The 13,785-nt window shown below is 37.0% G+C and overlaps 1 protein-coding gene across 8 annotated transcripts in view; it reads left to right on the top strand.

Moving 5' to 3' along the window:
* The window catches only part of LOC124285457 (ras-related protein Rab-37-like), a 170,408-nt gene that overhangs the window by 139,990 nt on the left and 16,633 nt on the right, over positions 1-13,785 (top strand). For 2 of the 8 annotated variants that reach the window (XM_046721682.1, XM_046721683.1), the window contains exons 1-2: positions 1,236-1,473; positions 9,465-9,575. The exons of 2 other annotated variants lie outside the window; for them this stretch is intronic. In XM_046721682.1, the coding sequence (XP_046577638.1) occupies positions 1,351-1,473; positions 9,465-9,575 (234 nt within the window). In that variant the 5' untranslated portion in view covers positions 1,236-1,350. 4 more of the 8 variants (XM_046721690.1, XM_046721686.1, XM_046721689.1 and 1 more) reach the window with 4 other exon arrangements.

Here is a 13,785-nt window from a genome sequence, read left to right as displayed (position 1 = left end):
CCTCCAAACAGCAGAAGGATTGCTGAGTGCAAATACCAAACAAACAAACAGCTCTTAATGTTTTGGGTTTAAACTGAACACAGTAATTACCCGTCATCAGCAGATACAACTTTCTTTTTAAATGAGATAGCGATATTAATTCTCTTCACCATTAAAATACTGACCGCAAAAAGTGCTTTTCGCCTTCAAGAGAAACACGCGCCATTATTGCGGTATTATATGCCACCGTTTAGAGTCATATATTATGTATAAAGATACAAATATTGCAGGCAATCTCTATCTAAATACGGGACAATTCAAATAACAAACGACTTCAACCACAGACAATTATCCACCGGAACATATCTCAATGGCATGGATGGGTTCAATGTCAAATGTCAGGACTACATCAATGGATCACTGACAAATATGTTTAAATCGAGGATAACGAAAAGGGTCAGTAATGTCTGAAAATGCAATCCATTGTGAGTTTGGGGGTATATTTCGGCGGAATTCTTACTTCTGTACTTTGTATATTATTTTTCGGAAAGGAACTGTGCGACGTCAGTTCGCTGTGTTCTTAATCATGCATGAAATAATTGTGAGTGTGACGTCACGCCCTAGGTTGTTTTTCAGATTCCAAAACAATAGAAGCCGACAAAGAGCAAATTAAACTGCCTGTAATAATGTATATTATTACAGGCAAATTGAAGAGAAGCATTGATTTTGCTTCTGTACATGACATGCAGGAGGGTCATTTACTCTGTACATTAATTTTAAAGGGGGTCATTCACATTGTACATGCTCCTTCAAAACAAGCATCACCTCCCCCCGGTACGATCACGTGATAAACTTGTACTCGCGGTGCGGTCACCGGAACAGAAACTTCTCTAGCGGAATAAGGCGAGCAGAGCCGATCCAGTAAGCTCGGCGGTTTTCGGCTAATATTTACAAACAATATTTCAGGACAGTTGACACAAAGCTACTGTAACATTATAACATGGCACAAGAGAATTATGAATTAAGTGCACCGGAAAATTAACCACACAATCAACGTGTATTAAAGCATGTATAAACAAAACAGGCCATTATCGTTTCGCGTGCAATAACAAGTTCCCCAAGAATTCATTCAGAGCCCCTGACTTCCATGCTGTAGATCAGAACCTACTACCACCTGTAGTGACGCATGCTCATCCGCGTGGGTGGCCACATTGAGCGTTTTCTATAGGGAATAGTTTCCATAAACACCGGCCACAAATGACAACAGGTTGCAAAGCGTGCGTGATCGATAGGCTACTCCTGTGCAAACGCGCAATATTACCCATGCTTTAGCATGAAAAGTGCCATGTGTGTGGATCTCGTAGTGCCTTAATGCAAACTGAAGAACTATGGGGAAGGATAAATTCCCTGGCTCAACAACAGTTCCTTCCAAACGGTTTAACATTTCACAGACAAACGTCGTGTCAGAGCTCCGAGTTCCAGGCTTCTTGTAAGGTGGGTGATATTTACAACCCCAGTGACGACCTGTCATTTTGACAGACGGGGCCATGTCACTCAGGGCTGAAAGACACATCATTCTGTCGCTCTCATCAATACCCGACAAAGTTTGTGGTTTGTATAATTCACCAGAATCTGATATCCCAGGTGATGACAGATATTGTTGATGTGACAAGGACAAGATGTTTATCTAAGATGTAGGTCAATCACGTTGTTTAGTACAGGTTTATGAAGTGGCCGTGTAAGTTTAAGACAGGAAATAGCTTGCGGATCATTGCAACGTTGAGCTCAGTGAAATTGTGGGTGTGGCTGTTATCAAATTCAACTTCTTTGCTCCTACAATTTGGTCTATGTGATTGACTGGTCTGCGTTTCTGTCCCCAAGAAGTCAACAAATATGAATCATCAGGTCATTTTGATTTTCTATGGTTATCAATGCTGTTTTTAATCTTCATATCGATAAGTATACACCTAGATAGATGGGTACATGCAATAGCCTATAAATATCTTAGATCTTTGCAAACTTGACTGAAGATGTGTTGATCCGTAAACATGCTGAAAGATCCCAGCCACCATTTAGGCCATGTAAGTGTAGTTTGTTAGCAACTATACTCACACCATACCCACCACTTTCTAACAGTGTGAAAAGTTCAGAGTGAAAGTTAGAAGGTCATCTTCATATCTCCAATTTATTGATTGAGGGGCCTGAGATTCACATACCAAGCAAACGTAAAGGACACAGCATAGGACCAGTTTTATTTCTCACTTTAAGTTGTTGTCATTCCAATATCACAATGTACCCCACGTACCTGTGAAAACCTGGGTTACAAAAGGTCATCAGCAAGTCATGCTTGTCGTAAACAGTGACTTACGGGATCAGGTGGTCTGCCTCGCGGACTTATTTGATGTATGCCATCAATCATAAACAAATTCTGTGTTGAAATTTGAAAATATATACCCCAGGTGCCAGCATACGATGCGCTTGCAATACTATTAAATACAGCACTGTTATCACATTGCATGAAACAGGTATCATTATGGCTGTCATGTAAACAGTTGAAAGTGAATTATGTCACACGTTAGACTGCTGTTTATCTCAAACCTTACAGTCGGAGTTACACCTTTGAAATGCATGAAAATCAAGCAGTGTTTATAATAATGCAGCTACAAACCACAAAGATCTCCCTTATTTTTTACTGTCATCCCACCCCATCTTATCCCATTGCAAGGTCATCAGGAAATAAATTAACATATACCGGGGTATATAGTTTTATAAAACATTCGATTTATTTATGGTGTACCATGGCTTGTTTGATGCAAATGCCTTATAAGGTCTGTGTACGTTGATTACGTTGTTATAAAGGAAAAGAAACTCGTAAAATATATCGCCATCATTCCAATAAACCTGACTTGAAATCATGCCATTTTGTAATGATTTTTTAAGCAAATATTGACTAAAAATTTAAAAAGAACTATGAAACCTTTTAATATAATACATGTATGCTTAAGACTGAAATCGGTGCAGAACAATACTGTGCAGTAATATTGTAGTTCCCCAATAAGTTATGCTTGTCATGGAAGGAGACTAAATGGATCAGGTGGTCACACTGATTGGCTGGGTTGATGTATGTCATCCTACCCCTACTGCATGGATCGATGCTCATGATGTCAATCACTTGATTGTCTGATCCAGATTGAGTAAGTCACAGGCTACCATCATACACCTGGACTGCTTCACCTCATCCATCCTGGTGTAGCTTGATACACACATTGTACCCATGATGGGAATTGAACCCAGGCCTTCAGCATGACGAGCAAATGCTTTAACCACTAGGCTACCCAACCACCCCTACATGCAGTAGTTCTTGTTTTCCTTCTATATCAATTAGTAATGTCAAGATCAATCCTAAAACCATTTTCTTAAACAACTGATATACAATTAAGTTTTCATTAAGGCCTAAAATATAATGTTGTGGTTCCGATTACCCGACAGACCCTATTTATTTTAAGCAGTATGAATAAAAAAAACATTGTTTTTTCCCGGCACCGACGGACATCAGTCATTCTGATAGAGAAAGTTGACATGATGCCCGCAAGCTTGATTAAATACACAATTAAACATTGATAAATGTGTTATTAGTTTGTACTTTACTTTCTAAAAAAATGTAATTATTGTAAAAAACATAAAAAATAATCCTACCTACCTACCCTAAATTTTAAAGAGCTGTAATCGGAACCACAACATTTTTTTTACTTGGCCTAACTCGACAAAACAACAAACCAGTATTAAAAGCTTTTTTCAATCATTTTATTACCTCTGTATCAATTTGTGACATTTAAGTTGTCTGGACGAAGAATTGAAGTTAAGTAGGAGTCAGTTTATACAGCAAAGATCCTCCATGTGTTTGGTTTATTTGAGACATAACTTATTGCGACAGCCTGTATGGTTTATCTTCGTGCACTGGAACCATTACTCCATGACAAGAACTTCCTGATAATCCATCTACATATGGCATTTATGCCATATAATCCTCAAGTCATATTACTGCCCACACTGCGGCAGACATGCTGCTAAATCATCTGTATGCTTGCTGGAGAGAATGTTTGTTTATTGCCAAATTCTTCATGAAGATAGGAGGAGGTGTTTAGCAGTATTTATAGAGAACTTGTAATTAACCCATGATGATTTTAGAACAGGAAACTGGAACTTGATGCTGAAGGCGAGGTCTGAATGAACGGTAGTTTCACCGGGCAACATTAGGCCAAAAATATAATACAAATGTTTCAGGTACCATGGACCAAGAACATATGTTGATAGTTTATTTTATCATCAATATTATTTTAATTGTAAATTCAGTTGTAAATTTTAATTTAAATACACAGATGGTTTGTTTGGTAATGATGACAGGGAAATGGTTAATTGGAATAATTCTTGAATTTTTAAGGAAAAACAAAAAGCTATCAATGGTAATTTTTAGAATGTATTTTTTTCTGAATGAGTTTTATTGTGGCTGTTCCTGTCTGTGACAGGAACATATGGGTCACAGGTGAAATGGTCTAGATTCACTTAAACACAAGTAGTTCCAGGGACCATACAAATAGTGAAATATGGCTTGTTATCACTGTAGAACAGATCTGGTGATGGAGACAACTGCTGATGGGGGCCATACTATGATAGTGGATGTTGCTGCTGCTTGGCAGACATGCAGGTTATAAAAGTGGACTATTTCATATAAATACTTTTCTGGACAGCCTAAGCCACCTACAGAGACTGTCCTGGAGACTATAGTTAACATGGTTCAGTTATCATGTTATAACATTCCTTGAGGTCTTCAAAACATTCACTTTGTGTATGTTCCCATTAAACACTTGTCAGACTTGACTCTGAAATCCATGGTTAGGGAATCCTGATTTTAAATAGTCTAAAGTCTTTAACCACTTGCTCAAGTTAATTGTGGAACATCAGTCACTTGTCTTAGCTGAGACCAGTAAACACTATTTTTATCTTGTAAGCTCAGGTACAAACTGTCTGTGGATGACACTCGTCTGCTGAAATAGACGCCAACACACAAGTACAGGATTGTAACAGTTATTGTAGCCTGCGAGTCTTGTATAAAGTCTAATTAAATTAACTTGCTGTCACAATGAGTTAATTTGTCTATATTGTCATGATTAAGACATATTTAGTGACTTCTCTACTAGTGAGCGCTGAGCGTGTTAGCTTATTGAAATGATGTTGCCCAGCTATCTAAGATGGCCAGTGTTTCTCATATCACCATGGTTTCATTTCCCCAGGCTTGAGAGTTGTCAATGCTCCAAAATTGCCTCTGGATTATGGTCAGTGACCCACAAAAAAAGAATGACCAATATGTTTCTGTTTGGCCAATATATGTACATATCTCTTAAACCAAACTTACCTTTCCCTCTAATAATCATGATGATGTACAGTTTAACGTAGCAATATAGTAATCATCCTGAATCTGCGGGTTAAGAAAAAACATGGCCGTGCGTCAAGAACGAACATAAAGGCGAGAATTTATATATGTCAATTTATTTTGAATAAAATGAAGTTTCAGAGTATATTATTTAGTATAAGAAAAAACATACAATTTTTTTAAGCAACTAAAATAGGAAATAAAAGAGCCACTCAAATAGGTCTTTATTTCAACCTGGCTATGTTAATTAGTTAGCAAACAGAATTGTAAAACATAAAATTAAGAGCACTGTAAGAGTCGCCCAGCTTGTGCCTAATGTACACGCCACGGCGTGAGCAGCAATAGCTTCCACTTAGCGTCGTCAACTCCGTAATTTGCCAGTGTCACACATAATTACATGGTGATGTGTGTCGTTGCTTCTCTTCCATATTGGATGGTTTTGATGCCGAGATTTGGGAATGTTGGCTTGTATCCGTACAGAATTTCTGCAGGTTTGAGTTAGTCTTTCTGATTGTTATGCACTTTTTTTTACTCTATAATTTCCATATGAACAGTATGCATGACATTGACAGAGGTTTAAGTTCGGAATCTGAGAACAATTTGAAACTGTTATCAGCATCACCATTGTAGCAGCTTAAAAGAACCATGATTAATGTCAAACATTTTGAAAAATTATGAAATGAATTATGAAACATTTTCTGCAATGTACATCATGTTTATCTAGAACTCGTCAATTGCAAAGGTCAAAGAAATGGACAACTTAATGAAACATACGTCAATTTGTGAGTCCTGAGCGGATGTAGCGATTTATGAACCTAATTTATTAGACATTACCATATTGATTTTTTGATAATGTGTGTATTTATAGAAATAGACTTTATTTTTGTTATGTGTCTGGATTGGGCATCACCAGGCCATGAAACCCAAACCCCGAAATAAGTCGTGGGATCAAAGGTAGCACCATGGTGACTGGAAGACGAGATTACTGGAAAGTGCACTTGCTTTGAACTTCAATTTGTCTTAAGTGAATATTATAAACTAATTGTGTCTCAGCTGGCAACGTCGTGTATCATATAGTCCTCGTCTTGTGTTCCCACGTACATCCCACTTGTCAATGTTGTTGGATATTGATCAGGTGACCAGTCAGCTGTCGAATGTAAAGATTGATAACGATTATTGATATGCCTATATGGGTAATCATTAAGTGTGTTGTATGTGTAAAATCAAATGATCAGACTATTTGCTAACACTTTGTTGTCAGGCAGGGAAATATATCAGGTGTATTTATGATGTTTCTTAGAATTTCACTTGTTTAAGTGGCATATTTAGAAGTTGGTGATTCAGATAAGGACAAACTTTATGGATTAACAACTTCTTTATTTAGGTGATGCGACGTTTCGATACAGATTCTTGTATCGTTGATACTTGCTTGACAACGATACAAGAATCTGTATCGAAATGTCACATCACTCGAATAAAGAAGTTGTTCATCCATAAAATTTGTCCTTATCTGGCATTTTAGAATTTCATTCGTTGGTCTCTTTTAAATCTGCTTCAGTCATCAAAGTCATGAATAGGTTGGAAAATATGAATAGGTTGGAAAATATGAATTAGTCATTAATGTAATGGAAACTTTGATATTGCTGGAATATTGATAAAACTGTAGTACAACCACACTCATAAACCAGGGTATAAAGTCACCTGTGATACTACCGAGTCCTGTATTGCATTATGTAACACCTGCCTTTCACAGGTAATAACAGGTGTTGGACTTCCCTTGTACAAGCACACCTGGGCTAGCGATGACTGATGAAAGGTGGGATTTCCCATTGCCGCACATATCACTTCAATGTGCTTGTACAGGCATGGGTAGCCTTGTGGTTAAAGTGTTCGCTCGTCACGCCGAAGACCAGGGGTTCGATTCCTCACATGGGTACAATGTGTGAAGTCCATTTCTGGTGTACCCGCCATTGTTGTAATATTGGTAAGAACGGTGTAAAACCATACTCACTCACTCACTCAATGTGCTTGTTTGACGAGTGTGTTGAGAGTTGTGTCCCTTACCTGCCAGGATCTGCTGATTGTGTCAGGATTGCTGGATTCTACTGCTGATGGGTTTCAGCTCACTGTATACGTTAACACCTGCTTCTTGTAGATCTCCTTGTTTGCTGAAGCTGAAAAACTTTTCACAGATGCTCAGCCACTCTATGGTTGACTTTATGCCTCATTAGTCATGAATTCATGTTACCATGGTTACATGTACAAGGACTGTTCCAATAATATTTTAGTATCTCCTCTTTAAGAGTAGGATTCTATTTACTCAACACCTACAGCTTGCATGTACGTGTACAAGGATAAGTCATCAAAGACTGTTCCAGTAATAGAGCTGGATATGTAATTAACCATTACTTACAGATTGGAAACAAGGTGGGGCACTTATTTGTGGGTGCAGACACTTAGAATGCTGATTATGGTATATTTCCACAGCCTTGATGTGGCAGAAATATTGCAAAATCAGCATAGAACTAAAAAAAACTAAAAGAAAAAATAATGGGAAATGATTTGCTGAAATAAGTAAATAATTATTTCAGTGCTTTTGCTTTATCTTACCTATGTATTTTATGTGTGGACATATTGACAATATTACCATGATTACTGTCTGTTTTGATCCCGAGATGATTAATCAAGGTTTGATCAATACAATGTGTAAAATGGCATACATGCCATAGATTTGATTATTAATCATGTTCACCAAAGAAACTCATCAAAAAGAAGAGCAGCTCATTTTCAAGCATTAGGATTAATTAACTTTGTGAAGCATGATGGATTTGGACTGATTGACTTGTCAGCTTCATTTATCGTCCCGAATTAAAGGTTGCCCTAAATGTCGTTCAGGATGATGTCATTCAAGTGTTGAGTATTTGATATTTCTTTACTGTTTGTAAAATTAATGGGAATCCATGTCCTTTTAGGATTTGTCTTCAGTATAAGAATCCCTGGACCCTGCCTGTCCAGTTACCTGCTAAGTTTATAACCCTTGCCTGTTGTAAGATGGAACTAAGGGTGTCCGTCAGTCTTACTGATTTGGTTGATGCAGGTCATCGTATCCCAGTTTTGGAGGTCAATGCTCATTATGTCAATCACTGGATTATGTCATTTGTTAAAGGATGTCATCATTTAGATGTAATATTGTTGAGTATACTGTTAAACAGCAAACAAAGAAACATGTCTTGCACCTTCAACAAGAGAACCATGACAAGCACATCTTGTTCTTCTTTCATGTTGACATATATTTATATATATGTCTATAGCGCCAATATCCAGATCACCTGCTCAAAGGCGCTTTGTTTTTCCCTCGATCATTTGATGTCAGTCTCAGATGGCACATTGTATTATCAATCTCAACTCCCTGGGGATCATACAACTCTTGTAGCCACAAGGCTCACCGAGTTAGTGTGGCTTTTCCCATCCTTACGAGGTACCCATTCACAGCTGTGTAGATTGGGACACATAGTCACAGTACTTTGTCCAAGTTTACTTAACATAGTATTGTTGTGACAACAATGCTTTATCTTGAAGTATTTGTCTAGTATAATTTCCTTCTGCCTCGTAAACTTTCCCAGTCTACATGTGTCTAATATCTACTGAGGACAACAGACTTCTCTACTACCATGACTGTAAAAAAACTTCATATCCCATCTTGTACATATGCTGAACCAAAAACGTTTAGGAACATGAATATTTGGGGTGATATTTCTTTTTAATGAAATTGTGAAGACCGAGAAAAAATATCATAAAATATAAAAACAATTCTCATGTTTCCAGAGTATGATGAGATTGTTCTGAAACTTAACCACTGTTTGTATATTTATTAAGATCTTCAGCACCATAGCCATATAAAGGATTTGATTTTGTCCCCTAGGAAGCATATCTTATATTTTAATGATGACAAAAACATTTTTAAAAAAATTCAAAACTTTTGTCTTATACTTTGAGACATTTTTCATATTCTTTGTCTGCAGATGTGTAACAATTCTTTCTGTGTTTGTTACAGGTGATGCTAATTGGTGACAGCGGCGTGGGGAAAACGTGTCTCCTCGTCCGCTTTAAAGACGGCACCTTTCTCTCAGGGAGTTTTATATCTACTGTTGGTATAGACTTTAGGGTAAGACACCCCACCATGTTATTCACACTTGGTGTTTCAGTGAATAAAATACCATGATAAGAAGGAATGTGATTTGTGTTGAGTGAGACGATCTGTTATGAGAGATCTGATGACAAGAGATCATTGGAGATAAATGTTCATGATATACACACTACCTAGTTTACTGGTATGTATATTTCATGTTGCATGGAATCGGTTTCAGGGTGATATATATCAGGTTCTTTTTGACATATATCATGACATGCTGATCAATTTCTTTGGTAAACAGATTGCTGTCCTTGTACAGCTGATTAATGGTTGTTTATTTCATGTAAAGTATTAGGCCATGACAACAGTTATAATATTAGTGGCTGTTGACTAGGGTTGAAACGATACAGCGAGGACAAAATATGATACTTATCATGATACATAGGTCACAGTATGATACATATCGCATTACACCTATTTACGTTGTCTATTCCTGTTGAAAGTTCTTGCTTATAAATATTTCAGAGGAGGTTCACAAGGAAAGTTAGCTGTAGAACATGTTCGTAGCGGCTATTTTTAGTTGTGAACTCGAAACGTTAATTACAGCTCATTTTTCAATATTTGACAGACAAAAATGCTGGGAGTCATTCCCAGAGTAGCAAGTAATGAAAGTTATCAAGTGTATCGTCTTGTATGAATACAGAAAAAAATATTTCATGTATTTTATCTTCGCATGAAAACAATGCAAGGGTTCAGCGATGTGTCATTTCACCCTACTGTTTCCAAAGTCATGATAATCTTATTGGCACAGCTGTGTGGGAAATGCAAGGCAGAACAGCTGCCCAGAGGTTCATGATTGTTTTAGAGATAGCCATCAAGTCATACCAAAAGGTTTCCAGACTTTAAATTACATGTGGTATATCAAGTCTTTTTCCGCACCTAGTGGTCGCATAACACATGGCAGAATAATGTCTTTCTGCACACTTCAGCAGAACAACATGTTGTTTATTTTCCTTAAAATTGTTCATAATGTTTTATTCATTATAACCATAGTTAACTGTATTTTTTTCATATTTTTGAATACCATTAAGTCTGTTAAAAAATCTCATTCAATATCGTACTAATATCATATTCAGCATGTGTATATTGAGCGTGAATACCCCTAATATCATTGCTGTTCTGGTAGTGTTATGATCAATAGGAGAATATATTTATATAGCAGTATATAAAACTCAGCATATGACTCGCAAATACCATTTGCAAATATTTCTGAAATGACATCACTATGCCTCTGTCACAGAGACACAAATACCATTTAGCATTCCAGGATAATGACGGTACATGCTGGCCATGGTTGAGCAGATAGGACCTTTATACAACCCAGTTTCCAAATGTCTGTCACAGATCATTACGGTCGTCAATCTGTGTTGTAATGTCAGAGTGAATGTATTGAGAATCATTACCTTCGTCACTGTAGAGAGGCTGCCACAGATGGTCATAATGTACCATGACCTCATCTCAGGTGTTGAGTTATTCCAGATCAACTTACATCTGTTACAAGAAAGTGTTGGTGTATCGTAATCTGTATAGTCAGAGCCCCTCCCTTCTTTCCCCTGAATCCTGGTGACACATCGTCAATACTTCACAGGATGGTATACATAGTTATTCCATTTCAGGGGAAGCGGGAGGTGGGGGAAGGGATTTCAGTTGGAGACTGGATAATTTTCAGCAGCTGCTGCAAAACCAGATATTTCTTTATTTAAGACTTTGAACAGAAGTATTTTTTAAAAATAGCATATATATATATATATATATATCACAACAATGTATCTTTTGTGGCAGTCCAAACATGATAATTTTTTTCATGTGTTTCTTAGAACAATTTTTTTTTATTGAAATATAATCCCTAAAACTAGTTGGTTCCTTATAAGGTAATATACAGTAGAGGCGGTGGGGTAGCTTAGTGGTGAAAGTGTTTGCTCATTATAATTTATATCAAATGACCAGGTTTAATTACATGCATGGGGACCCGTGGAGATCCGGGGTAGAATAGGTCTTCAGCAACCCATGCTTGCAACAAAAGGTGACTATGCTTGTCGTAAGTGGCGACTAACAGAATCGGGTGGTCAGGCTCGCTGACTTGGTTGACACATGTCATCGGTTCCCAATTGCGCAGATCGATGCTCATGCTTTTGATCACTGGATTGTCTGGTCCAGACTCGATTATTTACAGACTGCCGCCAAATAGCTTGAATATTGCTGAGTGCGGCGTAAAACTAAACTCACTCACTCAAGTGTGCCCTGATGGGTAGTTCTCAGCATTTATAAATGATTCCAAAACTGAAGAATACCATTTCAAGAACTGATAAATAAGAGGTTGATTTATAGCTATAACGCCTACGAGGATAAATTACGACATTTCCATCAATAAGTACCTTACACACTAAGAACAATAGAATAAACTTGTTAAATTATTAATTTGGAAAATGATACCTGTTATTTCATTACTATTGTGGAAAGTAGGAGATAAATGTCTGTTTTCTGAAAATGATATTTGATATTGTAGGTTTCAACCTGAACCAAATATCAGGTTTCCAATCAGAGTTTGAAAGCTAAAAATTGAAATACATTTAACCCCACAAATGATGACAGATGCAAACTCTTTGGTAATGGCGGAAGTGATAAGTTGGGTGGCTTTGGTTCAGTCTAATGGATGATTTCCAGGGATCAGTGCCGATTGTTTTTAATCTGCACTTTAGCTTTTAAATTTCCTATGTATAATTTACACTAATGTATGCGAACCACTTCAAAAAGATACAAAAAAAATCATCAAACGCATATATCCTTTGAGCATTGTTCCAGCTGTCATCAAAATAGAAAATTCCAAGCATTATAATGTAAAAGACAATTTTATGCAATTGAACAGCGCAAAAAGTTAAACTCAGTTCATGTTACTGAAATTGACAATACACTCTAAATCAATGTTGCCATGTTTTTGCTCAAAATATATTGCCGAACTTCTTAAGAAAATCTAGGAATCATAAAATGTTATGAAAATGTATATAAAAAGATCAATATTTGAAATTGCCTTTAGCACAAGTATGCAAAAAAAGTACTTTTAAATCAGTATTTCCTTTCAGCGTGATGCTGTCATCTGCAAATTCATAGTCTGATGTAGATTCATACATATCAAGAATATTGGGTAACAAATATTATAACAAATTTAATAGCAACTCAACAATTGATGTATTATTGAATTTATTCTGTGAAACAATAACAAAATAAATTCTGACGTGTTTTGACCATGTTGACAGTGTTAATTTATCACAACAATTGCCAGTGACCACATGTGCCTTAAATATATCAGTGTGTTGACTATTATTCAGCTGCTCTTGGATATGTTACAATTTGCATTTCTTGTTTTGATAATTAACACCCTAATTCAAGTATATACACTCCCTTTTACAAAATGCACGAATCTTCAAATCTAGTGAAGGGAATTACAAGTTCCTTTAGGAATACAGTTTGATTCACTGAATGTGCAAGTGAATAATGATGATGATGATGATGATGATGGTGATGATGATGATGATGATGATGATGATGATGATGATTTAGCGACTTAATACTCACTTTCCAACATAATGTGTATTTCGCCCACTGTCCCGCCAGGCCAGTTAGTGTTTGATCGAAAGAGGGGTGATTTGACCAAAACATATGGCAACCTGAAGGGGGCAGGCATTAAGGTTGCATAATTAATTTTTGTGTGAATTTTGAAGTTTAAAATTGGCCAAAAGTGGTAGGGGGAGCTGAACTGTGGGGTGGTGGTCTAGCACCTACCACTTCTTGCACATGTCATCATATTCCATTTGTGTAGATTAATGCTCATGCTGTTGATCACTGGATTGTCTGGTCCAGACTCGATTATTTACAGGCCGTCGCCATGTAGCTGAAATATTGCTTAGTAAGGCATAAAACTAAACTCACTCACTCACTCTCGCAAAGTTTATTATAACAGCCTCAGAATACACGCAGTGTTGACCCAGGCCAAGCTGTTAAACGTCACTACATAAGTAGCTGTATATCACCAGGAAACTAAGCTCAGATTGACAGCTGAGACTATTGCGTCACTTAACTCATGGTACCATGCCTATTTCATGTCCATTGCATCATGGTTGTTAAACATTGCTTGGGGTGACATTATAAGTTGAGATTATGGATGATCATCACACACACGTCAAGT

Source organism: Haliotis rubra, unplaced genomic scaffold (assembly GCF_003918875.1).
Source record: "Haliotis rubra isolate DU_JTF1 unplaced genomic scaffold, ASM391887v1 Scf360, whole genome shotgun sequence".
In the NCBI taxonomy this organism is placed as follows: domain Eukaryota; kingdom Metazoa; phylum Mollusca; class Gastropoda; order Lepetellida; family Haliotidae; genus Haliotis; species Haliotis rubra.
The sequence above is the reverse complement of the archived record's forward strand: the minus strand, read 5'-3'. Positions and strand labels throughout refer to the sequence as shown.